The sequence below is a fragment of the Bos grunniens genome, chromosome 24 (genome assembly GCF_055505025.1).
Source record: "Bos grunniens cultivar Pamir isolate PY7600 chromosome 24, Bosgru_T2T1.0, whole genome shotgun sequence".
NCBI lineage: Eukaryota > Metazoa > Chordata > Mammalia > Artiodactyla > Bovidae > Bos > Bos grunniens.
In genome coordinates, this window is record NC_141188.1 from 52021962 (window position 1) to 52041536 (window position 19575).

General features: G+C 43.3%; 1 protein-coding gene across 2 annotated transcripts; it reads left to right on the forward strand.

The window, feature by feature from the left end:
• Positions 1-5: 5 nt before the first annotated feature.
• On the forward strand, positions 6-15477 carry ELAC1 (elaC ribonuclease Z 1). 2 transcript variants are annotated; one of them, XM_086373521.1, is made up of 4 exons: positions 6-75; positions 6657-6821; positions 12695-13162; positions 14798-15477. In XM_086373521.1, the coding sequence occupies exons 2-4, from the start codon at positions 6665-6667 to the stop codon at positions 15262-15264; spliced, it is 1092 nt and encodes a 363-aa protein (XP_086229647.1). In that variant the 5' UTR covers positions 6-75; positions 6657-6664; the 3' UTR covers positions 15265-15477. The 2 variants fall into 2 exon arrangements, with proteins under 2 accessions (XP_086229647.1, XP_086229648.1); XM_086373522.1 differs by lacking the exon at positions 6-75 and adding an exon at positions 553-5120.
• Positions 15478-19575: the final 4098 nt, after the last annotated feature.

The window sequence follows — 19575 nt, forward strand, 5'->3', positions numbered from 1 at the left end:
CCGGCGGCGCACTTCCGTCCGCGCGCGTCGCCGCCCCGCGGACGGCCGGGCCTCGCCGCGGGCCTCGGGGAGTGGGTGAGTGGGGCACGGCGCGCCCGAGGTGGGGGGCGGGCCGGGGTCTGCGCCACCGAGGCCTCCCCCGCGCCCGCCAAACCGATCGAGCGCTCGGGCGACCCGCGGAGTCGCGGGCTGGGCCGGAAACCGAGGACCCGAGCCGGGGAGCTAGGACGCGCCTTGTCCACCCACCGCCCCTCATCGCGCCTGCTTACCCCGACCTGCGGGCCGAGGACACCCTGCCCCGCGCCTCTGCCGCCTCCCACCCTCCTTTTGCTCGATAGGCGTGGAGGAGCTGCTGGGCCGGCCGGCGGTCGGAGACCCGGCCTCTGGCCACAGCTGGCTAGGCCTTGGCCTCGCAAAGGCCACTCTCTGTGCAGAGGGCCTCGGCCCTTTCATCTCTAAAATGGAGGATGACAGGACCTGCCCTGCCTGCACCGCTTGGGTGGATTGCAGGCTTGGCACCGCCTCTGCCTGAAAACTCCTTCGGAGCCCGACAGTCTTTAGAATCTTCCGGGGAGCTTCCCCAGTGCTGAGAACCCCAGAACCACCGGGCGATTGTAGTCTGCAGCCAGGACTGAGAGCCACTAGCCCAGAGTGTCAAGTGACCCTACTGAGCTCGATCGTGTGTTGTATTCTCGCTAGGAATGTGTACTATCAGAAAACAAACGGCTGAGTTTTGTTTTGTTTTGTTTTGTTGTCCAAGTAGACAAGACCCAAAACCTGGTTTGCTTACTTATTTCCTAGTGGTGCATAACGCGCACCAGTGATTAAATTTCTGGTTACTTCCCGACCTAATGGAAGAGTTTTGGTTATTTGGCTTGCTTTTAAACTTTTTATTATGGAAACTTTCAAATCTATACAAGAACAGAATCGTGTACAGAATGTACCAACTCATGTACTAATCGCTAATTGATCTAGTTGCATCTGGCACCCTCACCCCCACTGGATTATTTTAAAGCAAATCAAAATGTACCATTTCATCCATTAAATACTGGCTTATGTTTATACAACACAGTAACTCCTTGAACATAACAGCATTATCAGTCTCATAAGAATCTCCTGTTACTCTCTGGTGAAGTTTACATTTCCCCTGTGCTCTCAATTTTTTCCCCCTCCCATCATCTGGTGGTCCAAATCAGGATTCAGACAAGCTAGACATGTTACGTTTGTTTGATGGCTCACATCTCTTTGTCTCCTTCTCTCTCTCAATTATTATTTTTCCTAGTATTTAGGTTGTTGAAGAAGTCAAGCCATTTGTCCTGTACTGTTTCTTACACACTGATTTTTGCTTTTTCCTTCGCTGTGGTGTGCTCTAATAAACGTGTTTAGAAGACAGCCTTTTCCAGATACACGTTATATTTTTTGGCAAGAAAACCTCATCGGTTACTGTGTGCTTCATATTGCATCACGTCAGGAGTTGGATTAGGTCGTGCCTCTGTGGTGTTAAGATTGATCACTGGCTCTTTTCCATACAAATTGTATTGCAGGGTGACTGATTGATCAGGGAATTACAGAAGGATACTAATAACTACAGAAGGAATGAGAGAATATCACCTTTTGACAACCCCTAATGAAATAACGTTTCCTGGAAAGGATCACTAATGGTTGCTAACATCAGAAAAAGAGAGACAGTCAGACAGCTTGTGCTCCCTGGTGGAACTTCCCAATACCACTTGTTACATATTCTTAGGTGGTAGATGGGGGATAAAGAGGAAACAGGATTGACCTTGAGTTGATAATTGTTGAAGCTCAGTGTGACAGTACGTTATACTAATCTCTCTCCTTTTGTGTGTGTTTGAAATTTTGCATAACAAAATTTTTTTTATTTTTTTAATTGACTTGTTGACTAGTGAGTTCAGTTCAGCCTGATCCATCCATTGTAGTTCTCCACTAGCCTTTCACTAACTGGTTCTCAAAACTGACTGCATGTTAGGATCACAGGGGAAGAATTTTTCTTATTCAGTTCTAAAACACATGTCTCTTGCGGAATTTCCTGTTGATTCTGGGATGGAGCCCAATGGTTGATGTTTTAAAAGATCTCCAGGTGATGAGTACTTCAGGATTCTGTATCACTGGCTTAGATCTACTATCAGTTACACATGCAAAGTGTTTATATTCTATTACACCCTCTGCATTTATTACCTTAAATTTTTGACTTTCTGTATTCACTTTACTCTTGTGGCTCTTGCAAACTGCAGTCCAATCAGAAAGCCTTTGCAAATTAAACTATAGAGTTATCAGAGGAAGTCTTGATCTTGGAAGTGAAAATGTGGAGTAAGGCATGGAAAGGTCACTAGCAATAACCTAAAAACTCATGTGTGGGGTGGAGAGATGTACCACCCACCTGCTGTGTGAGGTGTGGGGCCGGGGTGGGGAGCTGACTGTACCCCCAATGGAAAGGGAGATGAGGTGACACATAGTCAGAAAAGCATGTTTAGCTTTATGACACATTTTTTTTAAGTCATGAAGTAAATTAAATGCAAAATAAAGTCAAATAGGTAAATAAAATGCTGCTTATTGCAACCAAAAACAATTCAAGGATTTTTTTAAAAAGTTAATCTCCACCACCATCATTTTAATCACCCCCGAGATAACCATTGTAGCAGTACGGTGTATATTGTTCCTCACCAGACTCTCTCTGTCTTGTATAACATAGATGTTTGGGCATTGTTTTAAAAATGAGATTATGCCATAAGCCATCTGTAACTTTTCTCATTGTCATCCCTTCAGTGCAGGAGTCACAGACCTGGCTGAGCTATAGAACAGATAGTTCATGATATGAATGTACAATAAAATACTCAGTTGTTTCCATATTTATATTTATCTATCTATCTGTATATTCAGATGGTTTCCAAATTTTAGCCACCTTAAAAGTTTCACAGTAAATATCATTCATGCTTATTGGCCCTTTGGATTTCTTTTGTGAATTTCTAGTGTATATTCATTGTTTTAGTTTCCTATTTTGTACTTTTCTTTTTTAATGCATTTGCTTGAACCATTTCTTAGGGGCATTAAATAGTGAAGTGAAGTCGCTCAGTCGTGTCCAACTCTTTGCGACCCCATGGATTGTAGCCTACCAGGCTCCTCCGTCCGTGGGATTCTCCAGGCAAGAGTACTGGAGTGGGTTGCCATTTCCTTCCCCAGGGGATCTTCCTGACCCAGGGATCAAACCTGGGTCTCCTGCATTCCAGGCAGACGCTTTAACCTCTGAGCCACTAGGGAAGCCCCTTAGGGGCATTAACCCGTTATCAAACAGTACAGTTTTTTCCAGATTTTTTTTTTTTTTGGCAGGGGGAGGTCCTTTGACATTAAGAGTCTTTTGATATATGAAAATTTTTATGTAGTAAAAATGTCTTTTTAAAAGCTTTGTGTTTCATGTCTTGCCAGTAAGGGATTTTCATCCCCAAATTTGTATACATATTCTCCTAATTTTTTTTGAACACTTTTGTTTGGACCTGAAAGGTCCAAATTTAAATGTGAAACATTTAAATTTCTGAACCATGTGGAATGTATTTTTATATAGGATGCAAGATAAGAATCTTGCTTCACTTTTTCTGGGAAAATAACCAATTATGTCAGCGTCATTCATTTAAAAAAGCCACTCTTTTTACATTTCTGTTACATATTGATTTCTGTGTGTACCTGGGTTTATTTCCAGACTATCCCTTCTCTTACTTACAACTTTATGTTTGTGGCCAATAATGTATCTTTCCATTGTGCGTGATTAGTGTCATGTTACTACCTAGAAAAGTAAATCAGTACTCACTACTTTGTATGCTTTTCTTGCCCATTCTCAGACCTACTTTCTTTCTTTCATGTGATCTTTGGGTTACGTTTGTTCCAAGATGAATTGCACTGGAAATCTGATAGAATTTGCATTAAATATACATGCATTAATTATGGAAAGAGGCATTTCGGTGATAGTAAATCTCCTATCAGAGAAGCTAATGTATTTCTCTCTTTGAGTCTTTTAGGGCCTGTTCCTTTCTCGTTAACTTTATTTCTAGCTATAAGACTTTTTTTTTTCTCTTGTGACTGAGGGTTTTTTTCATTTTTGCAAGGACTGAGAAAAGTTTCTGATAGGTTTCTTTCCCCCTGTAGATAGTATATTTATCCAGCTCCCTGTCAAGTTTTCCTGTTTTAGTAGTTTTTCTTAAACTTACATGTTTGTTTCCTTCCTTGCCATCCATGTGGATAATCTATAATTGGTTATATATAACTTTGGCAAATAGATTCGGAAACAGTGGAAGCTGACTTTATTTTTTTGGTTTCCAAAGTCACTGCAGATAGTGACTACAGCCATGAAATTAAAAGAGACTTACTCCTTGGAAGGAAAGTTATGACCAACCTAGATAGCATATTAAAAAGCAGAGACATTACTTTGCCAACAAAGGTTTGTCTAGTCAAGGCTATGGTTTTTCCTGTAGTCAGGTATGGATGTGAGAGTTGGACTCAAAAGAAAGCTGAGCACCGAAGAATTGATGCTTTTGAACTGTGGTGTTGGAGAAGACTCTTGAGAGTCCCTTGGACAGTGAGGAGATCCAACCAGTCCATCCTAAAAGAGATCAGTCCTGAGTGTTCATTGGAAGGACTGGTGTTGAAGCTGAAACTCCAATACTTTGGCCACCTGATGTGAGGAACTGACTCATTTGAAAAGACCCTGATGCTGGGAAAGATTGAAGGCAGGAGGAGAAGGGGACGACAGAGGATGAGATGATTGGATGGCATCACCGACTCAATGGACATGTGTTTGACTAAACTCTGGGAGTTGGTGATGGACAGGGAGGCCTGGCGTGCTACAGTCCACGGGGTCATGCAGAGTCGGACACAACTGAGCGACTGAACCGAACTGAACTGAAGTTTGGGTTTATTTTACTTGATGCGTATCTCCTGTCAGAGAACTGTATCAGAGGGGTTTCCCTGGTGGTCCAGTAGTTACGAATCTGCTTGCAGTGCATGGGGCACCGCAGTGAGAAGCCTGCACACCAAATGAAGAGTGGCCTCCTCTTGCTGCCGCTAGAGAAAGCCTGAGTACAGCAGTGAAGACCTACTGCAGCCAAAAAGTAAATCAATAAATCTTTTTAAAAAGGAACTGTATCAGAGATAGATATGCCCAAAAATAGTGAAAGGAACAAGAGATACCAGGAGTTGGCAGAAGTCTACACACTCCGCAGGTTGTTGCTGATCACCTGTGAGAGCAGAAGCCCAAGCGCTAACCCCTCATGGACCCTCTTATCAGGGGAGTGAGACGTTCCCTCAGCGTTACTGTGTGTTACTCACATTGCTGTCGAGTGTTGTAGCGTTTTGTTGTGGTTTCTGATGGTTCAGAGAAAGGGCTGCTCACCATGAGCTGCTCACCAGAGAGAGATCACTTAGTGAGCATAATTAAGTTCCCTCTCCTGCCCAGAACCTCACTAGAGCTGTTTATTATTAGAAGGATTTTCAAAAAAATTAATCAGCAGGAAGTACAGAGTCCTTATATACCCACTCCCCACCACTGCCCCTCATCAGATTCCCCTAGTGCTGACATCTTACGTTAGTGTGGTTCAACGGTGATGAGCCAGTATTGACCCACAGTTTACATTAGGGCTCATTCACGTTTTGTGTTGTATATACTATGGGTTTTGACCAATGTATGATGTGTCTGTCTTTACTGTATCATGCAGAATAGTTTTACTGCCCTAAAAACCCCATCCCTCCCTCCCTTCCCCCCCAAACCACTGTCTTTTTACTATCCCCATAGTTTTGCCTTTTCCAGAATGTTGTGTGGTTGGAATTCAACTACAGTTTGGTTACATATATATATATATATATATAATTTTTTGTATTTATTTATTTTATTTTTGGTTGCGCTGGGTCTTCGTTGCTGCACAGGCCTTTCTCTAGTTGAAGCAAGCAGGTTCTAGTTGCTGTGCACAAGCTTCTCATTCTGATGGCTCCTCTTTTTTCCATTCCCGGGCTCTAGAACACAGGCTCAATAGCTGTGGTGCACAAGCTTAGTTGCTCCACAGCACGTGGGATCTTCCCAGACCAGGGACTGAACCTGTGTCTCCTGCGTTGGCAAGTGGATTCTTTACTATTGAGCCACCAGGGAGGGCTCTCCAAGTGGCTCAGATGGTAAAGAATCTGCCTCAGTGCAGGAGACCTGGGTTCTATCCCTGGGTCAGGAAGATCCCCTGGAGAAGGGCATAGCAACCCACTCCAGTATTCTTACCTAGAGAATTCCATGGACAGAGGAGCCTAGCGGGCTACAGTCTATGGGGTCACAAAGAGTTGGACACAGCTGAGTGACTAACACTTTCAGTTTCACCAGGGAAGCCCTCAACTGTAGTTTTTAATTAACTGAGTTTGGCTTTTTTTTTTTTTTAATTTATTTTTATTTGCGTGAGCAGTCATACAAGGTTTGGTAATTTGTAGCTTTTACTGATTAAGAGTTACTAAAATCTTTCTTTAGATTTCTGCGGAAAACTATTAGAGAACAGGAATCCACACTGTTCTCAATATATAGAAGTTAGATAACCGTGAAACTCACAAGAACCTGTTTTCGGTGATTTTGAGCAGTGATGTGTGATAATCCCTAAGTGACCTTCTCGTTGTAGGGTGGAAGATGTCTATGGATGTGACATTTCTGGGGACAGGTGCAGCATACCCATCCCCGACCCGGGGTGCCTCCGCTCTGGTCCTTCGGTGTGAAGGCGAGTGCTGGCTCTTTGACTGTGGGGAGGGGACCCAGACACAGCTTATGAAGAGCCAACTTAAAGCAGGTGAGTATACGTTCTACTTTCTAATTAGGGCTGTCTCTTGCTCGTCTTCATTTTCTCGGCTCTCCTTGGGCCTTCTACCCAGAAACAACCCCAGCAGTTGTACCCCATTTCAGTGCTGGAGCCCTGGCAAGACTTGGAAGGCATTCAGGCATCTGGCCACACCCAGATGCCTAGATGAACTAGCTGAATGACTACCCAACTTACTTCCTCCTTCTCCTTCCTTCCCTTCAGTCCTTCACTTTTCATTCTTCCTGTAAATTGAAGAGGAAGGATGTACATAGGCTTAGGGCATGGAGAATGGAGTGGGATACATCGGACACGTTAAAAAGACACTGCTCAAGCACGGGAACATGCTTACTTCCCCCAGGAGGTGGGTGTAAGTATCATGAGAGGGAAGTAGGTGTTCTGAGGAGTGAGTGGTTCTTTTCTGCTTGGGGTCATCAGCGAAGACATCTGAGAGGGGGTGATATGTGAGTTGTTGAAGGAGGAGGAAGGGCTCCCTGGGCTGAGGAGAAGAAGGGCATTTTGGCCAGAGGGAACAGAGCGAGCCTCGCCCCAGGCCCACCGAAGGGTCCAGTGTTCACAGAGCCTTGGCCCAGAGTTGGGTAGACCAGTATTCCAGTCCCAGCTGTGTCTCTGCTTATCACCTTAGCAGACCAGCAAGCTTGAGTTTTTCTTCTCTCATCTTTAAAATGGGGTTAAAACCCCCCTATCAGGGCTTTCCTGATGGCTCAGCTGGTAAAGAATCTGCCTGCAATGCAGGAGACCCCGGTTCAATTCCTGGGTTGGGAAGATCCCTTGGAGAAGAGATGGGCTACCCACTCCAGTATTCTTGCGCTTCCCTTCTGGCTCAGCTGGTAAAGAATCTGCTTGCAACGCAGGAGACCTGAGTTCGATCCCTGGGTTGGGAAGATCCCCTGGAGAAGGGAGAGGCTGCCCACTCCAGTATTCTGGCCTAGAGAATTCCATGGACTGTATAGTCCATGGGGTTGCAAAGAGTCGGCACGACTGACTCACTCACTTCACTTAAACCCTCCACTTAAAAGGGGTGATGTAAGAATTGTATACAATAATCCCTTCTCTGTGTGGTTGTCTACTTCTCATCAGTTAAATCTCAACCCAAATGTTGTCTCCTCAAAGGCTTCCCCCAAACTTCTTGGGTTAAGTAATTTCTCCCTCACCCCAGGCATTCTCCTGCTTTGTGCTGGTTCTCCTGACTTTTTAGCATCATCAGGGTCTAAAATTGTGTTGCTCAGGAAGTTGTTTCTGTGTTCACTGTGTGTTCCCTGTACGACTAGACTCGCTGAGCATGTGCGCACCTAGGGGATGCCTGGTGATATCTGTTAATGCGTGAGTAAGATGTTCAGCTTAGTACCGGGCCTCTCACTTGTTAGATCTTGATAAGCGGTAGTTACTGAAATTATTCCTACGGCTCATCACAGCACCTGGCATTTAATGACTAAAAGAAAGATAGCTCTAGCATCCGAGGATCCCTTGGTCTAGTGGTGGAAACTGACGTGCAGACAGTCATGGTGAGATGTGACAAGTTGGAATTAAGAGGTGTTTTCTAGCTACTTTTGAAGCACAGAGGAGGAGGACACTAACTGTTCAGAGAAAGCGACTCAGAGATAGTAACAGTCGGGCGAGGATATAAGAGATGAATAGACGTTTCTCTGGGAGGAGAAGCAGGGATGGATATTCAGGGAACAGATGACAGAGTGAGCAGGAAGTAAGGGAGTTTCCAGAGACATGACGTGTTTGGGGAATCCTAAGCCATCCAGCACTCTGAGTACTTGACTGCAGAGATGAGAGACAGGAATGCTTAAAGTGAGGGCCGGCTGTGAAGACTTCGGTGGTATTCTAAGGTATCTGGGCCTTATTATTTAGGCTGTTGTCAACAAGAAATAATTAAATACTTTTTAATCCAAGAAATGACATGGTCTGATTTGTGTTTTAGGACAGTTTTCCAATAGCAAATGTATTGGGACAGAGAGTGGCATCAGGCCCAAGGCAGTTGCATTCACCTGGTGAGAGAGAGAAGATGAAGATGCTGGAGCAGAAAGTAGGAATAAGGATGAATTTGAGAGACTCAAAGAGATATGTGTAGAGCCAGCAGGAGACGTGACTGAGTGAATGTCTTAGGATGTGAAGAAGTACAGAATTACTCCAGGTTATAGGTGGTGATGTCCCAGACCTAGATAGAGGGTTAGGAAGAGAACTGTTGGAGGAAGGAACCAGGCATATCACTTGGGACAGGTGTACACAGTTCAACCCTAATCACATACTGTCTTATGTTGAAACCCTGTGGTCAGAGCAGTGTTATGCTTTACTTCCCTGGGATCACACAAGGCTTCCTTTCACGAGACCTGGCAGGGTAGGCACACGCCAGAGTGGTGGCTGTAATATTTAGAGAGTAGGAGTTGAGGTGGCAGGGTAATTAAAATAGAAACAAGTGACTGTTGTATTAAGAGGTTTGGGTTTAGGGATAAGTCTCCAGTTTTCACTCAGTACCTGTGTCAGTTATCTAATTCTGCACAACGGATTAAAAATTTAGTGGGTTACTTGCATTTATTATCTCATAGTTTCTGTGGGTCAGGGACTTCAGGCCAGGCTTAACTGGATTCTCTGTTCCAGGATCTCAGCAGGCTGCAGCCCAGGTCTTGGCCAGTGCTGGGGTCTCATTTCAGAGCTCACTCAGGTTGTTGGCAGAACCTTCTAGGTGCTGAACGAAGGCTGCTGCGGCAACCTGAGGCCTGCTGTCGGTCCTGGTCATGGGGGTTTCTGCTGCAGGCTAGCCTGCTTCCTTTTACTGCCTGGAAGGGAGAAGGAGACTTAAGAGCAAGTCTGCCAGCAAGATGGACTCTTAGAACATAATCGCAATGCATCCTTGTGCCGTGTTTCACTGGTTAGAAGCAAGCGCCCAGTCCCACCCACACTCACAAGGAAGGAATTATAGAGGGATGTGGACAGCTGGAGGCAGGGGCCACGGGTACCGCCTTAACTCTATTTGCCGTAATACCTTTCTCTCATGTTTTATATTTTACAGTTATTTTTCAACAGATCACAAAGCTCAAGCTTTTTAAAATAAAAGTTTGGCCAAAAAATAATAATACTAAAATAAAATCTAAAGGAAACTTTTAGCTTATTAAATTTTTATTGATTTAAAAAAAGAATTCCTGGCCTCAGGGAGGAGATGATATGGTAATCCCTGAACATCAGCAAAGACACTCTAGCACTTCTAAAGCCCCAATCTCAACCTGGAATCCTCAATACATCTTGGTTTCTCTCAGTAACCAAATATGGACCCATCACTGTTGGAATCTTCGAAAGCCTTTTAGCTTATACTACCTCCTGGGGTAATAATATTTTATGGGTTTCATAAGGAAGTACTTTCTGTCTGTCTAAATATACTTCTTTCAACTTTCCATGGTCCTGATATCCAAGCATCTGATTAAAAAGTGTGCGTTTGTCATATCTATTTTTTTTCATAATTTTAAAGGTAAGCTTAAGCTTTTTTTCCCCCTCAAAAATGATTACAAAAAAGTATTATACAAGTATAATTTTAAAATGATTATAATAAGTATACATGTTCATTGTAAAAGTTTAAACAAAACAGAAAAATATAAATAAGAAAATCCCAAATCTCTCTCTCTGGTCAGTGAATTTTCTATACATATAGTTATGGTAGTGGTGCAGGTATATTTGTGTGTGTGTTTGTATATAATTTTGCATAAATGCAATCAAACTATATTTGGTATTACTTTTTTTTTCCAACTGAATATAGTATGTATCAATAATGTAGACATTTTCCTACTGCAGTAAATATCAGTGCATCATTCCTTTGGGCGTAGAGGATGCTTAGTCTTCTACTCCTATATGGATGACATTTTCCCTGGTAATTTTCGTGTTCTTAAGTGAAAGGGAACTCAGGCATTTTTCTTTTTTCATTTGATAGCTTCCTCTTACCTTTGATAATTGTGGTTGCCATTCCTTCTCCCACTGAAATCAAGTTTCTTAAAAAATGAAATGTCTGTCTTCCATGAAACTGTGATAACTGTGGAAGTTACTTTTTCTTACCTAACGTGTCTCACTTGCTTTGAGTTCACTGATTGTTTGGTATTCAGCTTTGGCTGTGCTTTGCAGTAAATAGGGAGAGGCCCGGAAAGTCTGACTTGGCAGTTTTGAGGTCAGTGTGAGACCAGGACTCAACAACTGATGCAGTTCTTTTGTCTGCTGATTCTTTAGGTCCCACTTGGGAGGGTGGGGGGCTGTTGGCAGCCCAGACAGCAGAAAGGGGGAAATGAAAGCGTTCCAGAAGTAAAAAAACAGCAAAAACAAAGACTAAACCAAGACAACAAAAAGGAGCATGTTGGGGAAACTTCTAGTGTGCCTCCTGGGGATTCTCAAGGTTCAAGATCAGCCCCTACCTGGTCCATTGTTCTCTGCTACAGTGCCTGGCTTGATGTAGTAACACTGAGAAGACTCGCTTGGAGCACACTGTTACCTGGATGTCACAGGACAGATCCCATCACAATAAACTAAATAGGCAGGTCATGAGCTATATTAAAAATATGTTAATTGTGATTGTTACTTTCAAAAGGCTTTGTGGTGCATCTCTGAAAAACGTTGATGTGGCATCCTGCCACGTACCAGGAGTAGATTCAGTTTGTTGTTCAGTCACTCAGTCATGTCTGACTTTTTTGTAACCCCCATGGACTGCAGCCCGGAGGGTGTTTCAGTCCATGGAATTCTCCAGGCAAGAATACCAGAGTGGGTTGCCATGCCCTCCCCCACGGGATATTCCCGACCTAGAAATCGAACCTGCATCTCCTATTTTGGCAGGCAGATTTTTTACCTCTGAGCCACCAGGAAAACCCATACAGTTTACCATTGGCTAAATCAAGTTACAGCCTAAGTCAATATGCACTGGAAGAGCTGCTGTATTAGTTCAGACCGAAAGGAAGGGATGGACCCACGTGCCTTTACGAAACACCATGGGGGGTTTACCCTCGGATATGCACTCCAGCATCTGTTGCCTCCTCCTCCGTGGTCCTTCATCTCTATCCCTTTCTCCCAACCTCCTTCTGCCTCCTCCCTGTCCTCCCCTCCCTCATCCCCCTTGCTTTTTCCTCCTTCTCCTTCTGTCTCATCCAGGCAAGCAGGCTCTGGCTTGGTTAGTTAGTCTTTGGCCATTGTGGAGTCCTTAAAAGGCAATTTTGGTTTCAGGCACTGGTCCAGTCTGTTGGAGCCAAAGGAACGTTTGTTAGCATGCTGGGAGTACATACTTGCTGTTCTGAGAGGGAGCAGCAGGGGGCAGTGTAACTGCCAGATACTTTCGCACTTGAGGCCTAGCTGATTACTGAAGTGAATCATTTTGGTACACGTTTTCCTTTTTTCTTTTTTCCAGTGAGAGAACTTCCCTGGTGGCTCAGATGGTAAAGCGTCTGTCTACAATGTGAGAGACCTGGGTTCGATCCCTGGGTTGGGAAGATTCCCTGGAGAAGGAAATGGCAACCCACTCCAGTACTCTTACCTTGAAAATCCCATGGACAGAGAAGCTTGGTGCAGGCTACTATCCATGGGGTCCCAAAGAGTCGGGCACGACTGAGCCACTTCACTTCACTTCACTTCTTTCCTTTTCTCATTTTTCCAGTAAGAGGATGTATAGGAAAATACTCTTAAAACTGTAACACTGTATAATTTGAAGATGTTTTATGAAAAAAGTTGTATCTTATTAAAACCTTCCAGTGAAATAATACTTGTCTTTCTTGCTTCTGGAATCATGTAGAAAAATACATGCATGTTTCAAGCAGCTTTGTGTGGGTTTTATTTCTGAAAAATTCAAAAATTTGTTTTTCTGCTTCAATCAAAAGGGAGAATTACCAAGATCTTCATCACGCATCTTCATGGAGACCATTTCTTTGGCCTTCCTGGCCTCCTCTGCACAATCAGCCTGCAGAGTGGGTCCATGGTCACCAAACAGCCCATCGAAATCTATGGCCCTGTGGGGCTTCGGGACTTTATCTGGCGAACCATGGAACTCTCTCACACGGAGCTGGTCTTCCCTTACGTGGTCCATGAGCTGGTGCCTACAGCGGATCAGTGTCCTACAGAAGAACTGCAAGAATCTGTGCAGGTGGATAAAACAGACAACCCCCCCAAAGAGGGAGAAGGACGAACTATCCTGTTAGACTCAGAAGAAAACTCGTACCTCCTGGTTGATGACGAACAGTTTGTTGTGAAAGCGTTTCGCCTCTTTCATCGAATACCCTCCTTTGGATTTTCAGTCGTGGAGAAGAAACGCCCAGGTAAACTCAACGCACAGAAACTGAAAGATCTGGGTGAGTGTTTGTTTGTTTTCTCCTTTCTCCTCAGTTGAGTTGTGAGCTGAAACAGTTAGAAGTGTCATAGAAACCTTCCTTTCTTGTTTCCCAGGCCTAACACTTAAACATTTTCTCCACTTACTTCCTTTTCCTGAAGTTTGTTTATTAAGGGAAATCTCTAGGGCCAGAAGATGCTATTCAGAGCAAAAATGAAGTATGTATTTGAAGTCTCTCTTCAGCTCTCTAGAGGCACATTCTTGATCTGCCTTATCTTCGGCTTTTCCTATCTTGGTTGGTGGGGTGATGGTGGATGTCTCAGGTCTGGGCTTTTTTTTTCTCATGTCATCTTTTTGAAGTATGTTTGAGTGGCATCTTTGGTCAGATACTTTTCACCATAGTTCTCAACCATGCAACTGCAACTAGCTGCTTTCTGAGTTTTCCTTCTTCATTGACTTGGCCTAGTCAGTCAACTTTGATTAAGTTATTAGTAATTTGGTGTTTGGAACACTGCCTCAACCAGTTTTATTTATTTATTTATTTTTTGACTGTGCCAGGTCTTAGTTGTAGCACGTGAGGTCTAGTTTCCTGGGGAGCGAACCCAGGCCTCCTGCATTGGGAGCATGGAGTCTTAGCCACTGAACCACCAAGAAAGTCCCTCAACCAGCCTTATATACCTGGGTTCATCACACTTGGAAGCAAGCATTCAAAGATTGGCTTGGGGCCCAGCCAAGGCCTCGTACCTTCTCAATGCTAGGCCATCACACGCCCAGGTCCCTCAGCACCTCTCCCAAAGCAGCGCCAGGCACATCAGCCCTCTGGTATCACCGCCTTCCTTGCCATGCCGACGACAGAACCTGTGAAAAGCATGGCAGTGGTTTTTCATGTGTTCTTTCTCTTTATTTACACAATCTCTTCTTTCTTCCCCAACTAAAACAAAGCACTAAGTAATGAGGAAAACTGCCTTAGACCAAAGATATTTTTAATATCTACAAACCTGTGAGAATACCAGTGTGTTGGGAAACGGTAAACATGATCCATGTTGGAATTAGTGAACGTACTCTGTTTGCACGTATTGCCCAGAGTGATCATCAGGTGCTATTCTCGATTAATATGAGATTGAAGCCCAGTTCGGTAAGCATGGAACTGCCTCTGTTTAAAATGAAGATTGATTGTGTGTAACTACCTGAAATTCTCCTCGATGTTGTGATCCAAACAGTCCCCTCTAACAACTTTTTATTACGTTAATCAGTTTGTCGGTAACTTGTCATTTAAATGGGCTCTTTAATTTTACCTGAAGATAAGCTTATTAAATGCAGCACACAAAAACTTATTCCCATGCACAGCAGAGGATCCCAGCTGTTACCTTGACTATAATAAGGTTTTAGGGGGACTTAAGAGCTTAAACTTATCTGAAACGTGTGCTTGGAAATGTTTTCAGTACTTGGACATTGCTAGTATCAATAGCCAACAGTGAACTTTTAAAAAATGTATAAATATCCCAGTTTCCCACAAGTAATAAAATATTTATAACAATTATGAAAAGAATTGGATGCCTTTTCCATTTGCTATTTGCAGTGCTGTTGAAACAGACGCTCTTTAACAAGTCATAAATTCCATTCCCGTGATGTTTTGGTATCTGCCTCCATCTTTTAGGTGTTCCACCAGGTCCTGCCTATGGGAAGCTGAAAAACGGAATTTCTGTTGTTCTGGAAAATGGAGTTACAATTTCTCCCCAAGATGTCTTAAAGAAGCCTATTGTTGGAAGAAAAATCTGTATTTTGGGTGACTGTTCTGGGGTTGTGGATGATGCAGGAGTAAAGCTGTGCTTTGAAGCAGACCTGTTGATCCACGAAGCGACCCTGGATGACACCCAGATGGACAAAGCAAAGGAGCACGGCCACAGCACGCCACAGATGGCGGCGACATTCGCAAAGCTGTGCCAAGCAAAGAGGCTGGTTCTGACTCACTTCAGTCAGAGGTACAAGCCAGTTGCCTTGGCCAGAGAAGGAGAAGCAGATGGGATTGTAGAACTTAAAAAGCAAGCTGAATCAGTGTTAGACCTCCAAGAAGTGACTCTTGCAGAAGATTTCATGGTGATCAGCATTCCGATCAAGAAGTGAAACCAGTATTCCTGACTGCATTCTGATGTGTCTGTAAATATGTTATTGAACCAACAGTCACATTTGGTTTTTTTGTTGTGGTGGTGGTGGTCATTGTTGTTTTGGACTAAAGTTATTTGAGTCCTCATAATCCTGAAAAGGATGGAGCTGCATTGCTGAACTAACTCAGCATTGAGAGGGAGCAAGCTTTTTGATAATAAATCACTTTAAAAAGAATGAAACCAGCATCCTTCTTAAAGTCCACATTTGACAAAATGATAGGCTATTCAGGTATACATGCTTTGTGGCTGCTGCTTCAGAGATTAGCCAATGCACCATGCAATCCTGGGCTTAGCTTCTATCTAGCTTTATTGCTGTTGTTGGCAAAGTATGCAGGACTTGGCCCTTCTGGCTAAAAATGGTATTTTGGCAGTTTGTGTTGAATCTGTTCATGTTATTAACAAAAGAGAAATGTAATGAGATATTGGATATGCAGAATTGAAGCTGGCACGTTAAATCTTGAATTCTTTGCTAGAAGACTGAAGGCAGGGTCAGGATAGGTGTTTAGCCTTCAATTAATATTTTATTAAACTTTGCAGTTTGCTCTAAACCCAGGGTTCTCGGAGGTGATGCTGCTCCCTTAGATGGAAGTTTGAAGTTGTGGAATGTCTCTTGTCAAAACTAGAAGGGGTTACTACCAGCAGTTAGTCAGTACAGGGCAGGATGCTAGATCGTAGAGAATTCTCGTCAGTCCTAAACAATGAAGAATTATCTCATCCCACAATACATATTGCAGGTCTATTGAAATACACATCAGGATAAAACTTATACTCCTACTGTGAACATACTTTATAAAAATTCAATGACATAGGAGTTCAGGTGTTTTGGGGGCATGAACCACCAGTCTCCTTGCATGGTCCTGCAATAAACCTTTCTCTGCTCAAAAAGAAAAAGAAGAAATAGTGATGTAATGAGTTGAACTACGAGGTAAGTCAAATTCTGCAACAAGTCCTAAAAAGCTAGCTAAGTGAATGAATATATTGGAATGTCACATCAAACATTATTTGTCAGAAATGAGCTAGGAGCTGGAGCTTGCGAATCTGGAGGTTAAAAAAATGACTGTCTGTCCAACTTGGGTTTAATTTATGTGTTCTGATAAATAATTCTTTGAACACCATTTTAGTAAAATGTTCTTTCTAGAATAGCTTTTCCTGCTGAGTTGCTTCCACATCCCTTCTGTCTGTCATGGGGTATCTCTGACTCATTTGCCCACAGTATTTCTCAAAATGTATTACATGGAAAGGTAGTCTCAAGTACTGATTCAGTCAAAAAGGTTCCCTAATCAAACTGGTTTGGGGAACCCTGTATACTGTGGGTCCCTCTGGCAGAGCTGTAATGCCCACCAATGTATTAATAACAGCACTGCTTCAGTGATCACCAGTGCCAGTCTGTGATGCCAGAAAGACCTGATTCCAGAGTCCCATTCTGCACCTCACGACGGTCCCTGTGTGCTCTGAAGCAGGGTCCTTAGATCTGCTGATCTTTAGCTTGCTCATCTCTAAAAGTGAGGAAAATAATAGTAAGACCTACCTCTAGAAGTGCTGTAAAGATTAAATAAAAACAGTGTATAAAAGGAGCATAGCACGTTGCTTCAAGGCACGAAGTCCTAAAGTACAGAGGCTTGTCAACTTGAGCCCCTTTCTAAAGTCCTATTTCACCATATACTGTCCGTTAACATCTTAAGAAGCTAGAGAGTTTTATAGTGTACTTATTCAGAAATACTGTCATGGTGTATAGTACACTATTGGATTCCTCTGGTCCTGGGGCTTTTCTAGTAAAAATTGACTCCCGGAGGGGTCTGGCATCCCTGAAGTAGTGATGGTCTAGCTACTCAAGATCTCAGTCATTCTGAAGCAGCCTCCAGAATGGGCTGATTCAGCCCTACTTTAGGCTCCTGGCCTGCCAGAGTACCAAAGTGGACCAGAACTAATGCATATCTTGATTTCTGAACTCAAGTCAAACCAGCATTTATTAACCTACTGTGTGCTGAATGGGCTTCCGCGGTGGCTCAGCAGTGAAGAATCCACCGCAGGAGATACGAATTCAATCCTTGGGGTTGGGAATATCCCCTGGAGGAGGGCATGGCAACCCCCTCCAGTATTCTTGCCTGGAGAATCCCATGGACAGAGGAGCCTGGCAAGCCATAGTCCACAGGGCCGCAAAGAGTTGGGCACGACTGAAGCGATATAGCACACATGCACTCAACGTGTGCCCAAACCTGTACAAGAGGGAATGGCTAGTACTAGTACTTCTGATGCCTGGAGCTCTGGTGTGTAAAGGTTGTAGTTTGGTCACCTCTACATTCTTGGAAATACCCACCGATACTATGTCCTCAGAAATGTGTATGGAATGAAACGAGACCACAAAATTTAAGACCTAAAGTTTAGAACCTGTGCCTAGCCCATTTTACTGCTGGGTTTGTCCAAAACTGTAAGTGCCTGATTGGTGGTATTCCATTTACTGTGTTGGGAGTAAATGAATACAAGACAAAATTTCAAGCTCGCTGTCTCAGTGGTAGAGACTAACAGGAAAACCCAAAGTGAATATGCAGTTCTTTCAGATCTTTCTGATCTTACAGCCTATCACTCAGTTTTGCTGTTCCTGAGCATTATTTGATAGCTGACTTGAGCTGTGCCTTTAGAATCAGGCTCTATTAATATATATGTGGGCTAAGCCCTCAGAGAACACAGGAATGTGGAACAAATTGATGTGTTGGATTAAGTGTGGGGTATCAGTTCATGGCGAGAATTCTTTCTTGGACCCTCTTCTGGCCTAGAATTTGATCTTAATGGTAGGACACATTCTAAGAATTTGTGGAGCTAGAATTGAGTGAATGTTTTTTTTCCCCCTGTTAGGCCGGGCCATGCAGCTCGAGGGATCGTAGTTGCCCACTCAGGGATTGAGCCAGAGCCATGGCAGTGAAAATGCCAAGTCCTAACCACTGGCCTGCCAGGGATTTCCGAGTGAACCTTAAGTTGGACTTCCCGGAGCCTGTAATTTGTTCACGGTTATATGACTCTCTAGATTAGAATATGTGTTGTGCCTCAAACTTATTTGATCACTGAATCCTCTTTTGCCAAGGAGCATCTTATAACATGGAGAAATGGTGTTCCTTAATACTATTGAAAGTATTAACAGTCACCAACTATGTCCATCACCGACTTGATGGACATGAGTTCGAGCAGGCTTATGGGAGTTGGTGATGGACAGGGAAGCCTGGCGTGCTGCAGTCCATGGGGTCGCAAAGAGTTGGACACGACTGAGCGACTGAACCGAATACTGTTGAAAAGCATTTTATTTATATTTTTTACCTGCAACTTTACTGAGGTAGTAAATTCCATGTCTACACCAAATATAGTATTTTTTTTGTCTTAAGCCAACTTTCCAATTGTCAGAAATTCATACTCCTGCTTATTTAGATAAAAAATAGGCACTTTTCTGTTTCTGTTTTCAAATACTCATGCTTCATTAGTATACTTTTAATAAACTTTTAAAAGCAGCATATGCCCAGTGATTTTTAAAAATAAAAAGATTTCAAGAAAATAAGATGGCTACTCACAATTCTGCAGGAGGCTTCCCAGGTGTTGCAGTTAGCAGGAGATGCAAGAGATGTGGGTTCCATCCCTGGATCAGGAAGAGCCCCTGGAGAAGGAAATGGCAACACACTCCAGTATTCTTGCCTGGAGAATCCTATGGACAGAGGAGCCTGGCGGGCTGCAGTCCATGGGGTCGCAAAGAGTCAGACACAACTGAGCGACTGAGCATGCTCACACTCATAGTTCCACCAATCCAGAGAGTGATCCTGAAACTGAAATGTGAGTCGGCATCACTCAAGGTGGTACACAGGTGGACAAGTGTGCATAGGCAGACACAGATCCTTGGGTTCTAATTCCAAGACTAATTCAGTATGTCTGGGGTAGAACCCAAGAATCTGCATTTTTAATAAACTCCCCCTAGGTGATTCTGAGGTATGTGAGTGCTAGGCCACATGCGGAGAAAAAGCTGTATTTAGGCACTTAGAAAAACTGAGGTGTACATAAATATATTTTATGTATTTAAACATGCTTATAGATGAACGTATATTACACACAGCATATTTTTACGTGTAGGTTGACCTCAACTGTTTTTCTCATTTAACATGAGCATTTTCCCACAGAATTAACTGTTCTTTGAGAGCATGAATTTAATGATTTTAGATTATCCCATTCTATAGATGTAATATATGTTTTCATACTTTTGAGGCATTCGAGGTTGTTTTCCATTGTTATAAAT